The 20,183-nt window shown below is 38.2% G+C and overlaps 2 protein-coding genes across 2 annotated transcripts in view; both read left to right on the top strand.

The window, feature by feature from the left end:
• Positions 1 to 2,621, top strand: part of OTOA (otoancorin) — a 90,573-nt gene extending 87,952 nt beyond the window's left edge. Inside the window, exon 28 of the mRNA XM_044657447.1 lies at positions 2,548 to 2,621. Coding sequence (XP_044513382.1) covers positions 2,548 to 2,621 — 74 coding nt within the window. The remainder of the gene's footprint in view (positions 1 to 2,547) is intronic.
• An 8,592-nt stretch (positions 2,622 to 11,213) lies between these two features.
• The window catches only part of KDELR2 (KDEL endoplasmic reticulum protein retention receptor 2), a 50,897-nt gene continuing 41,927 nt past the window's right edge, over positions 11,214 to 20,183 (top strand). The window contains exon 1 of the mRNA XM_044678994.1: positions 11,214 to 11,313. Within this exon, the coding sequence (XP_044534929.1) occupies positions 11,214 to 11,313 (100 nt within the window). The remainder of the gene's footprint in view (positions 11,314 to 20,183) is intronic.

The raw sequence follows: 20,183 nt of genomic DNA, 5'->3' as shown, positions 1-20,183 counted from the left end.
GTAGGTAGAATTTGGAGTTCATGCATATTCCTAGTGGAATCGCACTTGTTTACTAAGAAAGCCACATGTTGATTCCACTGAGATCACCCTGTTTGTGTTCCTTACATGTTCAGCAGTATACAATTGGACTGCTCAAATTATGGGTCCCCTTGAGAGTAGTAAGGTGTGGATGCTTTTCAGTGATGCCATCCAAAGCTGCCATCTCCTTGAGCAATGTATTTTCAGGGTCAATGCCTTGGTCTGTCTGAATAGATCTTGGGAGGAAGCTAGGCACTGAGAAAATTTTTTTCTATAACACTTTAGCAATCACAGAAACTTTCTGATTCTTGATTGGATAAGTTTTTTCATATATTATGAAATGTTCAATCATCACCCACATACAGTTTATGTTTTTATGATCTCCTTCTAGAGATAGGAAGTCATGATGACAAAATCCAAAGGTTTTCTAGTGATTATATTCTCCAAAGATTCAATATGAGTTGGTAGTATTTGTCTCCGTATGCAAAAAGCAAAGTCACAAACTTCTTGTTGATATTGGCAGCCATGTTGGGCCACTAAAATTCCTTTCTTACTAGTGCTGGGGTCCTCTCCTGACCCATATGTCCAAAGTAATCATGTAAAATTTCATGACCATAGATTGATCTATGCCAGGTAATACTAACTGCTTCCTGTTACTCAGTATGGAATTAGTGACAGTCCAGTATAGTAATCTATTATACAGCTTCAATTTCTGCCATTATCCCAGAAGGAAGATTTCTTTAAAGTCTGGAGACTGTTGAGGCTCTTAAACTGTCTGCCTCACTTCTTGAATTGTATCATTTCTCTCAGTCCTTCATCAGCCAACTGCTCTCACTGCCAGTCATACAGACAACTGAAGAACACTGATTCAGTGAAGGAAGGTTCTCAAATCTGATCTTTGTTATTTAGGATGACTCTTTGGAAGGAGGGAAAGGAGAGATATGGGAAATTTTAGGCAATGTAAAACCAAAAGATGTCAATAACAATTTTTAAAGTATTCAAACTTCCAAAGCAGAGGTTAAAAAATTGTTTAATTAAATGCTTAATTCACTCATCAATTAGTATGACTAGGTTCATCCCTATGGAGGAGTTCCAATGCTGGGTAGATCTTATTCCCTTAGGGAAAGAAATATAGCCTCTAGAGCTCTGATTAAGGATTTTTTAAAAGGAGGGGACAGGAATAAAGGATTAAAATATTCATTCCTAATTGCAACTAGGTGATTCAGTAGAGAGAAAGCCAGACCTGGAGATGGGAGGTCCTGGGTTCAAATGAGACCTCAGACATTTCCTAGCTATGTGACTCTGGGCAAGTCACTTAACCCCAATTGTCTAGCCCTTACTGCTCTTCTGCCTTGGAACCAATACTTATTATTAATTCTAAGTCAGAAGGTAAGGGTTTTTTTTTTAATTATTTACTGGAGGCAGCTAGGTGGCTCAGTTAAAATTGATTTTAAATTGTGAATCTATTACTCTATTATCTATTTGACCTTGGTCATTCTATCATTCAAGCATCTATTAAGCACCTAAATGTATCAGGTACTGTACTACATGTTAGAGATCCCCCCACCAAAAAAAAAGCAAAATATTTTAATCAGGGAAACACCTACAACCTATATATATTTTGTATATACAAAGCAGAAACAGTGTAACTGTGGGTAGAGGTGCTAATAGCTCAGAAGAAGCTGGGAAGACCTTATAATTGTTTCCATGCTGTCTTCTCAATTAGACTGTGAGCTCCCTGAGAGGAAGGTCTGTCTTTTCCCCTTTTTGTATCTCCAAGAGATTAACACAGTTCCTGACACATAGTAAGCAATTAGTCAGTACTCATCGACTGACTGACCAGAAGTGAGGAGGGAGAATAATGCAATTAGCCTGTGTAAAAACATGGAAAGGAAGTGGAAGGTCATATGTGAGGAATTGCAAATTATTTAATATCCCTAGAGCATACTATGCATGGAACAGAAGTAATGTGAAAGAAGGCTGAAAAAAATAGGATGGAGTCAAATTGAATTACTTAAAGGCAAGTCACATAATCTTAAAAAAAAAAAAATCCAACCCAAACCCATACTTTCTGTCTTAAAATCAATAGTAAGTAACCAATTCGAGGCAGAAGAGTGATAAGGATTAGGCAGTAGGGGTTAAGTGACTTGCCCAAGGTCATACAGTTGGGAAGTCTGAGGTCAGATTTTAATCCAGGACCTCCCCATTCCAGGCCTGGCTCTCTATCCTCTGAGTTACCTAGCTTCCCCCCAAATATATAACCTTGATGAACTTTGGTTTCCTCATCCATAGAATGAAGAAGTTAGATGAGATGACCTTTGATGTCCTTTTGGACCCCCAGAGCTATGATTTAGAGAGTCTATATACTTAGGAAGAAGTGGAGGTGATGGGCTATATACGTTGAATTATTTTGGAGTTCATATGTTGGCTTTGTCACCTTGTGAAGACTGTGATGAGTTTGATGAGCTTTATATCTAGCCAATTGGTAGTCATGATACAGTGTTCTTTGTGTCTCTTTTTTTTTTTCAGGTGTTCCAGTCTTCAGTGGTTCTAGTCTTTGGCTGTGTTGGCCTATGTTGGTCCTGTTGGAGCAGCATCGGTGAGCTTACTATGAACATAAAATCCTCCATCTGCACCAAACCACCAAGGGAATCAGCAGTCAAAAAAGAATTTGTAGGATGACCAAGAGAGCTCTAGTCTATGAAAGAATTCAAGATCACCTCTTTTTGTAAACCCTTACCATTTGTTTCTATTAGGCATTTCATAGCTCCCCTAAATCATCTTTTTACTCCTTTCTTTTTTCTTTTGTCCTTTATCTGTGGGCCCAGATAATCCAAAAATAACTGTCATTTGGAAAAGTTGGGGGTGGCAGGTTGTTGGGGAGTTAAAGTTGGGAATTATGACTTACTTGAAAGAATTAATTCTTTCTAACTCACCCACATATTCAGTCTGTTGCCAATTCTTATCATTTCTACCATTACCACATTTCTTGCTTATGCCCCTTCTCTCTACTCATATAACAGCCACTTCAGTGCAGGTCCTCATCATCTTACACTTAAACTACAATAAGAATTTTGTGGTTGATCTCTCTGACACAAGTCCCTCCCAACTCAAGTCATCCTCCACTCAGTTGCTAAAGTGATCTCCCTAAAGTCCAAGTCTGGCCACATTATCTTGCTTTCTACATTCATTTAGCTCCAGTGGTTCTCTATTACCTTTAGCATCAAATAGAAAATCTTGTTTGCCTTTGAAAACCCTCTACAACCTGCTCTCTTTCTACCTTTCCAGTCTTCCCTACTCCCTTCTGCAGATTGTATGATCCAACAAAACTGGCCTTCTTTGCTCATTCCTTGCCCAAAACATTCTATTTCCTGATTGTGTGTGTGTGTGTTTTGTTGTTTTTTTTTACTGGCCATCCCCCATACCTGAAATGCTTTTCCTCCTTATCTCTGCCTCCTGGTTTTACTGACTTCCTTCAAGACATCTTAATTCCTTCCTTCCACAAGAGCCCTTTCCCACTTCCCCTCACTGATAGAGCCTTCCTTCTGAGTTTCCCTCCCTTTTACACACTGTATATATCTTGTATGTACATAATTGTTTATGTACTGTCTCTTCCATTACAATGTAAGCTCTTTAAGGGCAGGGACCCTACTTTTTGCCTTTCTTTGTATCATCTGCACTTAGCAGAGTGTCTGACATGTAGTAAGTGCTTAATAAATTCTTGTTGATTGATTGTTGATTGATTGAATGATATGTTTATAAGTCTACTCCATCTCATATTATTTTTGTCAATGTATTTTTAAATGTTTTTACTTTCTTTTCTAATTCAAAGATACTTTATTTTCCCAGTTACATAATAATTTCAACATACATTTTCCCAAATTATAAGATCAAATTTCTTTTCTTAAAAAAAACCCTTACCTTGTATCTTAGAATCAATACTAAATTATCAGTTCTAAGGCAGAAGAGTGGTAAGAGCTAAGCAAATTAGGGTTAAGCGACTTGCCCAGACTCCCACAGCTAGGAAGTATCTAGTACCTAAAGAAGATTTGAACTTAGGTCCTCCTGACTCCAGGCCTGGCTCTCTATCCTTGGAGCCTAGCTGCCTCTGTGTATTTTACTAATAGAGTATTTATCTAATGCACTAGAAATCTTTCTCTGCTTTTCTTAATATTTCATTGTTTAGAATGCCATGCTTAAGCTTTCCATCTGTTATTCTTCAGTCTCAAGATCTGACTGACCCACCTCCTTTTCAGCACATAAATATCCTTGAAATTGTGTCTTCACATGCACAGGTTATCAATGATAAGATGCTACAGCCTGCTTATACCCACTGTGTATCTTTCTGTTGCCTTTGGACAAAGTCTGCAATTGTGGTTTTTCCACATTTTCTTCCGAGATCAAAATATTCTGCCACTTGAAACCATGCAACATCAGTGGGAGAATACCAGTGTTAAAAATAGAATCTCTTCTGACAGCAAGTGAACAACTTGGAATCATTAAAAGCAGTAGATTAATTTCCTAATTGGGATCCAATCTCCTATTCAATTGTGGCTCTACTTCTTATTCCCAATGGGCTAGGTGATTGGATTGTTTGCCATCATTTGGGCAAGTAAGACCAAGCTCACTTTATGGGTAAATGTGGGTCTCATAAAGAAAATCCTATTGTTTTCTGAGGCCCCCACACAATAAATATGTCATCCAATCTGATCCAAAAAGCACTTATTCAGCACCTACCATGGGCAAGTTTTTGGAGAGATCTTCCATAAGAGACTTTCTACTCCTTTTAGCTGCAAAAGCCTTTCCCTCTAAGGTCTAGCTACTTTATATGTATTTTTATGTGCCAATTTATGTTCATTTTGTCTCCCCATTCAAATGTATGTTCCTTGAGGTAAAAGACATTTCCTTTCTTTATATCCATAGTATTTAGTATAGTATCTGGCACAGCATTTAATAATGTTCATTTTTTATTTTATTTTAAATCTTTACTTTCAGCCCCAGAAGGCTAGGCAAATGAGATTAAGTGTCTTGCCTAGGGTCACACAATTCAGTATTGTCTGAGGTCAAATTTGAACCCAAGGCCTTTTGACCCCAGGTCTGGCTCTCTATTCAATGAGCTACCTAGCTGCCCCATAAATGCTTATTAATTGATACAAAGATGAAATTTAAAAATGGCCTCTTCCCTCAAGTAGTTTATATTCTGCTATGGGTGGGGATATGACACAGAAAACAAATAACTATGTGGAGGAGTGAGTTCTATCAGTTATGGGAACCAGGAAAAGAGTCTCACAAAAGATGGAATCTGAACTGAGCCTTAAAGGAACTTAGGGATTCAAAGAGGCTGGGGTGATAAGGAAGTGCATTCCAAAAACAGGGTGGTAGAGATACAAAGACAAAAACATAATAATCTCTGCCCACAGGGTCATGACTGGCACAGAGGCAGGAATTGGAATGCTGAGTTCAGAGAACAGCAAATAGGCCAGTTTGCTGAAATGTAGAGCAAATGAAATGGAGGAACCTGCAATCCAGAGGTAGCTGAGAGGTAGGCTACAACCTGATTGTGAAGGTTTTAACTGGCAAACAGAGGGGTTTATATTTTATAGTTTTCATTATCATCTCTATACAGATGAAGCCCATAGCTATGTATCTTTCCAGGCCTCTTCTCCAGAGCTCCAGAGTCACATCACCAAATGCCTATTGAACATTTCAAATGGGATGTCCTATAGCAGTGATTCCCAAAGTGGGCACCAACGCCCCCTGGTGGGTGCTGCAGTGATCCAGGGGAACGGTGATGGCCACAGGTGCATTTATCTTTCCTATTAATTTCTATTAAAATTTAAAAAAAAATAATTTCCAGGGGCACTAAGTAATATTTTTTTCTGGAAAGGGGACTGTAGGCCAAAAAAGTTTGGGAACCACTATCCTATAGGCATTTCAAAATCTAAAAACAAGCTCATTGTCTTTCCTCTCAACCCAGCCCTCTTCTGAACTTCTTTACTATTGTTGAGGACATCGCTGTAATTCTAGGCACCCTGGTTCAGAATCTCACCATCATCCTCTTCTCACTCTCAATCACCACTCGGATCCATTCAGTTACCAAATCTCATCATTTCCACTTCACAGACTCTTGTCTTCTTCATTCCATTCATATGGCCATCACACTAATTCAGGTCCTCATCATAGGTCCCTTGTATTATATCAATAGCTTCCTAATTGAGCTCCTTGAATCAAAGATCTCTCCCTAGTCCATAATATCCTCCACCTACCTGCCACAGGATTTTTCCTAAAACTCAGCTAACTCTTTTATTCAGTAAACTCCAGTGGCTTCCTATTGCTTCTAGGCATTTAAAGCTTACTACAGCTTAGTCCCATCCTACCTTTCTAGTCTTCTTGCACGTTACTCCCTTCTACTCACTCTGTGATGGAGCCACGGTGGCTTTTTTTGCTGTATCTCACACATTAAGTAATATTTCCATGCCTTTGTTCCCCTATTTGGAATACATTTCAACTTCATGAATTCCTTATTTCCTTCAGTACTCAGATCAAATGTCATTCCTACTGAGCCCTTTCTTAGTAACTCTACTCCTGGCTGTTAGTTCCTCCCTCTGCCTCCCAAGGTTTCTTTGAATCTATTTTTATATACATATACTTATACTTATTTGTACATTTCCTGCCTCATTAGGATAGAAGATCCTGGAGGCCAAGGACAATTTTGCTTTTTTTCTTTGTATCCCTAGCACCAAACACAGTCCCTTACACATAGTAGGCACTAAATAAATGCTTGTTGATTAATTATTTTAGAGATAAAAAGGAGTCAAAAAGTAAACTTGAACCGGGAAGTAACATGCCAAAATCAGTGATTTAAGAAGATTATTTATTTGGCAGCTATGAAGAGGGATGGATTGGCAAGGAGGCAGGCTGAGACTAGGAAAGCAATTAGCCTACTGCAATAAGACCAGGCAATTTGTGATGAAGGCATAAGCTAGTTTTGTGGCTGTGTGAGTTTCAAGAAGAGGTAGATAAGAGAGATAATGTATCAGAGTTGATAACATTTAGCATTTGTTTTTAAGAAAGAAGTAGAGAAAAACTTCTGGTGGTCTCAACAGCAATATTAGTTTAGAAGAAAGGTGAGTTTCTATGGGAAGATAAAGTTCTGTTTTGGGTATGTTGAGTTTGAGATTCATATAATCCATCAAGCTGGAGATGTACAACATGCTGGGGATAATATGGAACTGGAACATAGGACAGAATCAGGTGATAATTGGGCCCACTAGAAATGATAAAACTTCTCTTAAATGCCCAAGTCACTGTGCTACGTACGTTACAAAAGCAAAAATGAATTAGTGTCTGTACTCAAGTGAGTCAGTGCCCAGTACCTTCTATTTTCAATCTGCTAGAGGGATAAAACATATTCATATGCTAATGTAGCCCCCAGCATGATGTCTTGCACGTGGTAGTCACTTAATAAGTGTTTGTCAAATTGAACTGAATTGAAAATGCTACGGGAATGTCAAGTGTGTTAATTTATTTTATGTATGTATATATTATTTATGTATATAAATTGAATGCAGCTCTTTATTTCCCAAAGACAGCTACTGTTTGTCTAAACAGGGAAGACATAAAATTATTTTTAAAGAGTAGACAGGGGGCAGCTAGGTGGCTGAATGGATAGAATACCAGGCCTGAAGATGGGAAGACTCGTGTTCAAATCTGTCCTCAGACATTTCCTAGCTGGGTTTCCCCTGGGCACGTCACTTAACACCCATTGCCTAGCCTTTACTGCTCTTCTGCCTTAGAACTGATACTCAGTATTGATTCTGAGACAGAAGATAAGGGTTTTAAAAAAAAGAGTAGATGACAATATAAATATGCCCTAGATTTTTCTTTATAAACTTTTAGTCCTTGAGGTTAGCAAAATCAACTTTGACTTACATTAGACATGCTCAATTCCATGGGGAGGGGGGGTCAGTTAAATTTTAAACAAACATTTATTTAACACCTACCTTGTGCAAGGCACTGAGCTAAGTACAATAGGAGACATGCTTCTTTTCAGTCTTTGCTGTTTCTTCATTTAGGTCATACCCCCTAATCTAGGGTGTCCCCCAAGGCTCTGTTCTAGGGTCTCTTCTCTTTTCTAGATATGTTATCTTTCTTGGTAATCTAATCAGTTTTCATAGGTTCATCTATTACAGAGGGGTTAAGAAAGGTGAAGGCTAAAAAGAATCATCTTCAAAGAAGGACTAACATCAGTCTAATCTTTCCATCAATACCACAGAATCCTCTTTCTATTTCAACTTTGTACAGTGCATCTTCAGTGTTAGCAAGCATCTTTTAGTGAGCATTTGCCTCCCTGTTTGATGCCAACTGATCATTGCCCATGGATTCATGGTCACTTCTATCACATTATCTTTTGTGATCTTTTTTTCTTAATCCTTACCTTCTGTCTTAGAATCAATACTTAATTCTAAGGCAGAAGAATGGTAAGGACTAGGCAGGAGGGTAGGAGGGGGAGGGGTTTAAGTGACTTGGTCAAGGTCACATAGCTAGAACGTATCTGAGGTCAGATTTGAACCCAAGACCTTCCTTCTGGGTCTGGCTGTCAATCCAATAAGCTGCCTAGCTGCCCTCTCAAATATATCTTCTATTTAGTATTTAAACCCCTCCATAAAAAGAACACTACCCACATTCAGAGGAAGAACTGCAGGAGTGCAAACACAGAAGAAAAACAACTGCTTGAACACATGGGTTGATGCAGACATGATTGGGGATGTAGACTCCAAACGACCATACCAGTGCAACTATCAATAATATGTAAGTAAGTCTTGATTGATGACACATGTTAAAACTAGTGGAAAAGCACGTTGGCTATGGGGGTTGTTGGAGGGGGGGGTGAAGGGAAAAGTAAAAACATGAATCATGTAACCATGGAAAATTTTTCTAAAAAAAAAAAAATTTAAATCACACACAAAAAAATTAACCCCTCCATAATCTAGCCCTCCTCTCACCTTTTTCTCACCTTTCCAGTTTATTTTATACTTTACATCTCTTATTCTTCTTCTCCCAAAGTACTCTTTGATCCAGTAACATCAACCTCCTGGCCATTTTTTCCATACAACATTCTATTTCTAAACTAATGAGTTTTCTTTTTTCTTTTCTTTCTTTTAAACCTTTAATTTCTGTTTTAGAATCAATACTGGGTATTGGTTCCAAGACAAAAGAGTGGTAAGGGCCAGGCAAGGGCAATTATTTGAACCTAGGACCACCCATCTCTGGGCCTGGCTCTCAATCCACTGAGCCACCTAGCTGCCCCTTCTTTTATGATCTTAAAATGTATGTGGAAGAAGCTCTGTTTGAGGAGCAACTTTAAGATTTCTTTTATTCTCCTGAGTCAAATATGCTTTGTTAATCAATAAACAAGGTATGTTGTCTTTAGGATTTTATATTTCCTATATCCCACTTGTGGGACTGAAAATGAGGCTTGCTATACAAAACTGCTTAAGAAAGCCTGTGTTGGGGAATTCCTCAATCTGAAGGTCTTAAGATCCTCCAGAGAGCAATTCCTCTCACCTTGGCCCATTTGACTGGAGGTCAATATATCAGAAGGCAAAGTTAGAAGATAAAAAGTTTAATTCGCATCCATGGAAGGTCAGTTTACACATGGGAAACAACTCGAGGAATAACAACATTATGGGGGGGCATGTAAATATACATGCCTAAATACACAAAAAAACACATACACACACAGAGAAAGAGAGAGAATGAGAGAGAGAGAGAGTGAGAGAGAAGTGAGAAAGAGAGAGAGAGAGAGAGAGAGAGAGAGAGAGAGAGAGAGAGATGTTTTATGTGACCTTAGGATTGACATTGCACAGAGCAAAAAGAACCTATCAAATGAGAGTGCTCAGCTACTTTTTTTCATTTGGGAAGTAATGTTGAATAATACAGTATATCACATAATTTGGGGGAGAATATATTAACCTTGGGGTTGAAACCTCTTAACTTTGAGGTCTCGAGAGCTGCCAAAGAGCAGGTTTGTTTCAGTGAAGATGTTTTCTCTATTAATGATCTCATCAGAATATCCTGGTGGGTCAGGAGATCTCTAAGATAGTGGAGGTCTGCTTCAAGATTGAAATCAGTAAGGTTCATCTCATCCTTGCTGTTCAGAGACTCCCTGTTTACACAACCATGTTCCTTTGTTTCTTTGATTTCTAAGACTATTGGGGGGGGGGGTAGATGTCTACTTCTTCCACAGTTCTCTTTAATAATTCCTCATCAGATCTGTATTATAAACGCATATAGATACATACAGAGGAGGAGAGAGGGGCGGGTGGAGAGAGAGAGAGGGGAGAGAGAGAGAGAGAGAGAGAGAGAGAGAGAGAGAGAGAGAGAGAGAGAGAGAGAGAGAGAGAGAGAGAGAACAAATCTGAGCAGGGGGAAATTGGGCAAGAAAATGGGGATTTTTTTTTTCAACTGAAGTAAATGTTATTCTGTGAAATGTCCGGAAGGCACTACCAAGATGTCACAAGGGATATGTTGGAGCCAAGTTGCTAAACTCAAGGGAGATGGCTAAGATTTCTCCGTGAACCCACCTTAGGGAAATTATCAAATGATCGATGCTGAGGGAAAATCAGGTTCCTCAGTGACTCAGAGCTGGTGTTTTGGGGTGTGGTTTCTGAAGGCACAGTTCACATTTGATTTTTTTCTGAAAGTCATTCTGCTGTTGCCCAGNAGAGAGAGAGGGAGAGAGAGAGAGAGAGAGAGAGAGAGAGAGAGAGAGAGAGAGAGAGAGAGGGAGAGAGAGAGAGAGAGAGATGGAGAAGGGGAAGGGGAAGGGGAAGGGAAGGGGAGGGGGAGACGGAAAGGGAGAGAGATGTTTTACATTGGTTTACAGTACCACAAGGCAGTTGTTTGCATAGCAAAATAAGAAACTTAGTCCATAGAGGGCTATAGTGGTGATGAAACAAAAACATGCAGGTAACAAATCATACAAAATCCAGAACATTCTTTTAAAGACTAAATAGCAAACAATTAAATGAACAAATCCTCTTAGCAAAAATGGAAGATCAAAATGATTTTCAAAATTCAGCCTTTTCTCACATAGCTTCTGGACCTGTTGTTTGGAACAGTAGTAACCATTTGACAAAATTATCCACTTTGGAAATGGGAACCTGAATCTTAAAAATAAGATTCTACCCACAATGTTCCCAGCTACAGACTGTGGCATTATTACTAGTAATTTTTACAAGAAACTGCAAGATGGAGAACCTGGAGAAACTTTTGCCCTAAATCTGACAGTAGGTACCTTTCCAAAATGGTAGGACACTTTAAAATAGGTAATAAATATAACTAATTTAAGAGGATAGGAAGGAACAGAGAAGTCATCTTAGTGTCCAATAAAAGAAGAGATTTCTGGTTCCATTGTCTTAAATTTAGCTGTTCACTTTATAAAGTCATCTTCTGGGAAATATTTTCCTCTGGAAATTCTGTGTCTTTCCCAGACACACTGTCGACAAATTGTTCATCTTGGTTTCTTTATACCAGGGATGGGCCTTTTTACCTTGTTTCTGGGACAGATTGATGGATGCATTTCTTCTAGTAGAGCCACTTGTAATGTTCCAAATCATGCAATACTCCTTGTGAAGATTAATTAGGTATTGCTGTTCAAACTTGCTATTGATGAGATTTAGTATAAATTAGGAAGGTCCAACATAGCCAAATTATATTAACTTTCCCATAATTAGTTCATATGATAAAAGCCATGTTTGCATGGCTTTTTATGGAGTTAACCTTATTAACATCAGACTAGGCTACCTGCAATTCATCTGAATGTTTTAAAAGTTTCAATTTTCACATTTTTTTTCTGCTATTTTACCCAAACTCTATAGGTGATATGGATGGTGCAGTTTATGGTCCAGAGGAAGAATTTCTGATCCAAAGAATGCATCTTTTCTCATGCTTGATCTTTTCAGAAAGAGACCACAAACAGGAAAAACTATTTAAAAACTTCTTTACAACATTTTAAAAAACCCTTTACTTTCTGTCTTAGAATTGATATTAATATTGGTTCTAAGGCAGAAGAACAGTAAGGACTAGGCAATTGGGGTTCAGTGACTTGCCTAGGGTAAAACAGCTAGAAAGTATCTAAGGCCACATTTGAACCTAGGACCTGTTGTCTCCATATCCACTGAGCCACTTAGCTATCCCCCTTATAAATATAATATTCAAGCAATTCTATATGTAAAAACTTCATTCCATCTTGAGAATTTATAGGCAATTATTAAAACATAATCAAAATCTGTATGTTTAGGCATTTATATGGATAGGCATCTATTGTTGTTCAGTCTTTTCAGTCAAGTCCAACTCCTTTGGGACCCCAGTTGGGATTTTTTTGGCAAAGATACTGGAGTGATTTTCTATTTCCTTCTCCAGCTCATTTGACAGATTTGGAAGCTGAAGCAAACAAGGTTGAGTGAATTGTTCAGGGTCATACAACAAGAAAGTGTCTAAGGCTAGATTTGAACTCAGGAAGATGAGTCTTCTTGACCCCAAGCCTTGACAGTTTATCCATTGTGTTGCCTAGCTGCCTAGATAGGCATCTATAGATCTTTAAGTGAAACTGAAGGAGGTTTAGGACTTTGCCCTGACTTTTTCAGTTATGTTTTTTTTATTACTTACCAACCAAGCCTTTTGTGTATATTCTTTTACCAACTGGATAACATTAAGAAGCCAACCACATATATTCTAGTCCATAAGTGGGGAAATCATCTAATCTTTGTTGCCTTTTTGAAAGTAAGGTTTACTAATGAATTAAGAATTAGAGCTTTTATACCTTTATCATTTCCCTCCTTTGAGGATATATTTTATCCTCATATCCTGGAAGGAGAAGGGTATTTATAAAGAATATTAGAATGTAAGGATGATATACAATGAGCAAGGAGATAGCAAGTCTAATAACTGATTTGTCCTAGCTGCCCATTTTAAGGAAGCTGAGATAAACAATGGCCACAAGTTCAAAATCATAGAAATACAAGCAATAGGGTCCTTTGTACTTGCATCCCATTATAGTAGGCTTAGTGATGCCAGGTAATTATAATAAGATTCACTATAAAACATTTGTAGTTCTCTGTCTTGGTCAGAGAATTTTGTTATAAAAAGAGTAGGGACATGGTTTCCCAAAACACTTTTGGTTCCATTCAATTCCAGGGAAAAGTCATAAATACCATTTTGGAATAGCCAATTATATAACGGAATTCCACATTGTTCAAAAGTTCTCATGGGACTTCCGGTTAAGATGGTGGCAGAGTAAGGAGCAGCTGCTCGATCTCTCCTAACCAAAGCATACAGGATTCCTCAAGGGGAAAATAAAAACGAATCCAGACGAACGAAGGAACCCCACAACAGGGCGCAGCGTTGAAGGTACACAGAATCGGGGCATTTCCAGGCTATAAAGGGGCAAAACAGCTCTCACTAATCTGCGAGAGGAAGAAGCCCCTCCCCCACCACCTCACACCACACATCTCTCAAAACGCCAAGGCGAACGCACAAGAGTGAAAACAGGACTGGAGCAACCAGATAATCACTGGCAGCCCCAGGGCTTGTACCTGTGTGCTGCAAGAGGAGGGACCCCAAGTGGCTGGGGGGCACGCACAGACTTTCCCCGAGGGTCCACGTGGGTGAAGGCACAGCCTCCAGCCTGGCCAAAGATCTCTAACACCCAGACTTTCCCAAGCGCCTAAAGGCATCTCCTCAGGTACGAATAAAGATCTCCAGCCCAGGGACGTTCCCTAGCTTCTGCAAGGGTGAAGGCAGGGCCCTAAGAGTGTCTGCACTGGCAAAGGCAGTGCCCTAGGCTTGAATAAAGATCTCCAGCCCAGGCTTGGACCTCCAGTGAGGACCCGGTGAGGACCAGAGCGTGGCTGTGGAAGCACCCCCAAAGACTGCTGAAGGAGCCTCAGGCAGAGGGGCAGACCGGGGTCTACCAGGAGGCCTGACCCCGAGGACAAGGAGACCGGAGCCCCCAGGAGCTTCGAAAACACAGGCAGACCCTGAGTGTGAAGACAAAGCTGAAAAGGGGCGGGGCTAACAATGGCAAGCCAAGAAATCCAGAGGAAGAAAAAGATTATCAAGAAAAACTCTGGAACACTCGACAACTTTTACACAGAGAAAATCCAGACAACAGAGGAGGACAAACAAGTATCCAAACCTTCCCAAAACAAGGAAAACTGGTCACAAGCTATGGAAGAGTTCAAAACTGAGATTTTGAAGAAGATGGAAGAGATCTGGCAAGAAAATAACAGTTTAAAAGGCAGAATTTCGCAATTGGAAAGTGAGGCTCAGAAATCAAATTAACTGATAAGTAAATTGAACACCAGAAATGACCAGATTGAAAAGGAAAACCAGTCCCTAAAGGCTAGAATTGAACAATTAGAATCCAATGATCTCTCAAGACAACAAGAACAAATAAAACAAAGTCAAAAGACTGATAAAATAGAAGGAAACATGAAATATCTCAATGAGAGAGTGACAGACCAAGAAAACTGGTCTAGAAGAGATAATTTGAGAATTATTGGTCTTCCAGAAAAGGCAGAAATTAATAGAAACTTGGACTCCATACTTAAAGAAATTATTCAGCAAAATTGCCCTGAAGTTCTACAACAAGAGGGCAATATAGACATTGAAAGGATCCATAGATCACCCTCTACTCTGGACAAAGAAAAGTCAACACCAAGGAATATAATAGCAAAATTTAAGAGTTTTCAAGTAAAAGAAAAAATCTTACAAGAAGCCAGAAAGAGACAATTCAAATATCAAGGAGCACCAATCAGGATCACACAGGATCTGGCAGCCTCCACACTAAAAGACCGCAAGGCTTGGAACACAATATTCAGAAAGGCAAGAGAGATGGGTCTTCAGCCACGGATCAACTACCCATAGAAACTGACTATATACTTCCAGGGGAAAGTATGGGCATTCAACAAAATTGAAGAATTCCAAGTTTTTGCACAAAAGAGACCAGGACTAAATGGAAAGTTTGATACCCATCCACAAAAACCAAGAGAAACATGAAAAGGTAAATAAGAAACAGAGGGAATAGAAAGAAAACGTATAATTCTTTAAATTTGACTCTTTAAGGGCTTAAATAAGATCTAATTATCTGTATTAATAGGTGGAGAAATGTTATATATAATTCTTTGTAGTGAACTCTATTCACTAGTATAATATTCACTATTATAGCAACCAGAAGAATAATTCATAGGGAGATGATAGGATACTAAATGGTCTAAGATGACATAGAGGGTGGGAAAGAGGTGGGGAATAGTAGGGGACACCAAGAAAAATCTGAGTAAATAAGAAAAATAGGATATTCTATTACACACAAAGAGGGCATGGGAAGGGGAGGGGATAAATACTATCATAAGAAGGAGAGGAAGAGAGCATTAAGAGGGAAAAATCAAACCTTACTCTCAGTATAATCAACCTGGAGAGGGAAGAGTAGCATTATTATCCATTCGGATAAAAAAAAAAACTCTATCTAACCCTACTGAGAAAGTCAGAAGGGACAAAGCAAAGGGAACAGGGGAGTGAGGAGGTCAAAAAAGGGAGGGGAGAAGAAGGAGGAGGGAATTCAATAGGCCTTTAAAAATAAAAAGAGGGGAATAACAAGGGAGGGGGCAGAAAGGGAAGTCAATCAAGGGAGGGGATAAGGGACACCAGCTCAAAGCAAACCACTGGTTTAAAGGAAAATAGTGTAAGAGAAGGGGTGGGTCTAGAGGAGGATACAAAAATGTCAGTGAATGCACAACTGATAATTGTAACTCTGAATGTGAATGGGATGAACTCCCTCATAAAACAGAAGCAAATAGCAGAGTGGATCAGAAACCAAAATCCTACCATATGTTGTCTACAAGAAACACATATGAGGCGGGTGGACATACACAAGTTTAAGGTTAAGGGCTTGAGCAAAATCTTTTGGGCATCAAATGAAAAAAAGAAGGCAGGAGTGGCTATTATGATTTCTGACAAAGCCAAAGTAAAAATAGATATGATTAAAAAAGACAGGGAAGGTCATTACATCCTGATTAAAGGCAATATAAACAATGAGGAAATAACACTGCTCAATATATATGCGCCAAGTGGTATAGCATCCAAATTCATAAAGGAGAAACTGGCAGAGCTCAAGAAGGAAATAGATAATAAAACCATAATAGTGGGAGATCTAAATATTCCTCTTTCAGATCTAGATAAATCAAACCAAAAAATAAATAAGAAAGAGGTAAGAGAGGTGAATGAAGTCCTAGAAAAATTAGATTTAATTGATATATGGAGAAAAATAAATAGGGACAAAAAGGAATACACCTTCTTTTCAGCTGCGCATGGTACATTCATAAAGATTGACCATGTAATAGAACATAGAATCATTGCAAACAAATGCAAAAGAGCAGATATAATAAATGTAACCTTCTCAGATCATAATGCAATAAAAATAATAATTAGTAAGGGCACATGGACAGGTAAATCAAAAACCAATTGGAAATTAAACAATATGATTCTCCAAAACCAATTTGTCAAAAAAGAAATCATAGAAACAATCAACAATTTCATTGAAGAGAATGACAATGATGAGACATCCTACCAAACTATGTGGGATGCAGCCAAGGCAATACTTAAGGGGAAATTTATATCCTTGAATGCATATATTAACAAATTAAGGAGGGCAGAGATTAATGAATTGGGTATGCAACTCAAAAAATTAGAAAGCGAACAAATTAAAAACCCTCAGATGAAAACTAAATTAGAAATACTAAAAATTAAGGGAGAAATTAATAAAATTGAAAGTAAAAGAACTATTGAATTAATAAATAAGACTAGAAGCTGGTATTTTGAAAAAACAGATAAAATAGACAAAGTAGGGGGCAGCTGGGTAGCTCAGTGGATTGAGAGCCAGGCCTAGAGACGGGAGGTCCTAGGTTCAGATCCGGCCTCAGACACTTCCCGGCTGTGTGACCCTGGGCAAGTCACTTGACCCCCATTGCCTACCCTTACCACTCTTCCACCTATAAGTCAATACACAAAAGTTAAGGGTTTAAAAAATTAAAAAAAAAAAAAAAAAAAAAAAAAAAAAAAAAAAAAAAATAGACAAAGTACTTGGTCAATCTAGTGGAAAGGAAAGAAGAAAGAAGAAAACCAAATTGACAGTATCAAAGATGAAAAGGGAGACCTTACCTCCAATGAAGGGGAAATTAAGGCAATCATTAAAAACTATTTTGCCCAATTATATGGCAACAAATATAACAATTTAGGAGATATGGATGAATATCTACAAAAATATAAATTGCCTAGATTAACAGCAGAAGAAATAGAATACCTAAATAATCCCATATCAGAAATAGAAATTGAACAAGCCATCAAAGAACTCCCTAAGAAAAAATCACCAGGACCTGATGGATTCACAAGTGAATTCTATCAGTCATTCAAAGAGCAACTAATCCCAATACTATACAAATTATTTGATATGATAAGCAAAGAAGGAGTCCTACCAAATTCCTTCTATGACACAAATATGATACTGATCCCAAAGACCAAAGACCAAAAACAGAGAAAGAAAACTATAGACCAATCTCCCTAATGAACATAGATGCAAAAATCTTAAATAGAATATTAGCAAAGAGGCTCCAGCAAGTAATTAAGAAGATCATCCACCATGATCAGGTGGGATTTATACCAGGAATGCAAGGATGGTTCAACATTAGGAAAACCATCCACATAATTGACCATACCAACAGTCTAACAAACAAAAATCACATGATCATCTCAATAGATGCTGAAAAAGCCTTTGACAAAATACAGCATCCATTTCTATTGAAAACACTGAAAAGTACAGGAATAGAAGGACCTTTCCTAAAAATAATAAACAGTATATACCTAAAACCATCAACAAACATCATATGCAATGGGGATAAATTAGAAGCCTTCCCAATAAGATCAGGAGTGAAACAAGGATGCCCATTATCACCTCTATTATTTAACATTGTACTAGAAACACTAGCAGTTGCAATGAGAGAAGATAAAGAAATTGAAGGTATCAAAATAGGCAAGGAGGAGACTAAGCTATCACTCTTTGCAGATGATATGATGGTCTACTTAAAAAATCCTAGAGAATCAACTAAGAAGCTGGTAGAAATAATCAACAACTTTAGCAAAGTGGCAGGATACAAAATAAATGCACATAAATCATCAGCATTTCTATATATTTCCAACACATTAGAGCAGCAAGAGGTAGAAAGAGAAACACCAATTTAAAATTACCCTAGACAATATAAAATACTTAGGAATCTATCTACCAAAACAAACACAGCTATTATACGATAACAACTACAAAACACTTTCCAAAAAAATAAAACTAGATCTCAAAAATTGGAAAACCATTAATTGTTCATGGTAGGACGAGCTAACATAATAAAAATGAACATTCTACCCAAATTAATTTACCTATTTAGTGCCATACCTATCAAATTACCAAAAAACTTCTTTACTGAATTAGGAAAAACTATAACAAAGTTCATTTGGAATAACAAAAGATCAAGAATATCAAGGGAAATAATGAAAAAAAATGTGAAGGAAGGGGGCCTGGCAGTACCAGATATTAAACTATACTATAAAGCAGCAGTCATCAAAACAATATGGTACTGGCTAAGAAGGGAGGATCAGTGGAATAGACTTGGGGTTAATGACGTCAGCAAGACAGTGTATGATAAACCCAAAGAGCCCAACTTTTGGGAAATGAATCCACTATTTGACAAAAACTGCTGGGAAATTTGGAAAGCAATATGGGAGAGATTAGGTCTAGATCAACATCTCACACCCTACACCAAGATAAATTCAAAATGGGTGAATGACCTGAATATAAAGAGGGAAACTATAAATAAGTTAAGTGAACACAAAATAGTATACCTGTCAGATCTCTGGGAAAGGAAAGATTTTAAAACCAATCAAGAATTAGAGAAAATGGGGCAGCTGGGTAGCTCAGTGGAGTGAGAGTCAGGCCTAGAGACAGGAGGTCCTAGGTTCGGATCTGGCCTCAGCCACTTCCCAGCTGTGTGACCCTGGGCAAGTCACTTGACCCCCATTGCCCACCCTTACCAATCTTCCACCTATGAGACAATATACCGAAGTAGAAGGGTTTAAAAAAAAAAGAGTTAGAGAAAATTACAAAATGTAAATTAAATGGTTTTGATTATATTAAGCTAAAAAGCTTTTGTACAAACAAAAACAATGTAGTCAAAATCAGAAGGGAAACAACAAATTGGGAAAAAATCTTTATAACAAAAAACTCTGACAGGGGTCTAATTACTCAAATATACAAGGAGCTAAATCAATTGTATAAAAAATCAAGCCATTCCCCAATTAATAAATGGGCAAGAGACATGAATAGGCAATTTTCAGGTAAAGAAATCAAAAGTATCAATAGGCACATGAGAAAGTGTTCTAAATCTCTAATAATTAGAGAAATGCAAATCAAAACAACTCTGAGGTATCACCTCACACCTAGCAGATTGGCTAAAATAAAAGAAGGGGAGAGTAATGAATGCTGGAGGGGATGTGGCAAAATTGGGACATTAATGCATTGCTGGTGGAGTTGTTAACTGATCCAACCATTCTGGCTGGCAATTTGGAACTATGCTCAAAGGGCTATAAAAGAATGCCTGCCCTTTGATCCAGCCATACCATTGTTGGGTTTGTACCCCAAAGAGATCATAGATAAACAGACTTGTACGAAAATATTTATAGCTGCACTTTTTGTGGTAGCAAAAAACTGGAAAAGGAGGGTATGTCCTTCAATTGGGGAATGGCTGAACAAACTGTGGTATATGTGGGTGATGGAATACTATTGTGCTAAAAGGAATAATAAACTGGAGGAGTTCCAGGTGAACTGGAAAGACCTCCGGGAACTGATGCAGAGCGAAAGGAGCAGAGCCAGAAGAACACTGTACACAGAGACTGATATACTGTGATAAAATCGAATGTAATGGACCTCTGTACCAGCAGCAATGCAATGACCCAGGACAGCTCTGAGGGATTTATGGTAAAGATGCTACCCACATTCAGAGGAAGGACTGCAGGAGAGGAAACATAGAAGATAAACAATTGCTTGAACGCATGGGTTGAGG

The sequence above is a fragment of the Gracilinanus agilis genome, chromosome 1 (genome assembly GCF_016433145.1).
Source record: "Gracilinanus agilis isolate LMUSP501 chromosome 1, AgileGrace, whole genome shotgun sequence".
Lineage (NCBI taxonomy): Eukaryota > Metazoa > Chordata > Mammalia > Didelphimorphia > Didelphidae > Gracilinanus > Gracilinanus agilis.
Note: the sequence above shows the minus strand (reverse complement) of the source record. Positions and strands in the feature narration are given on the sequence as shown.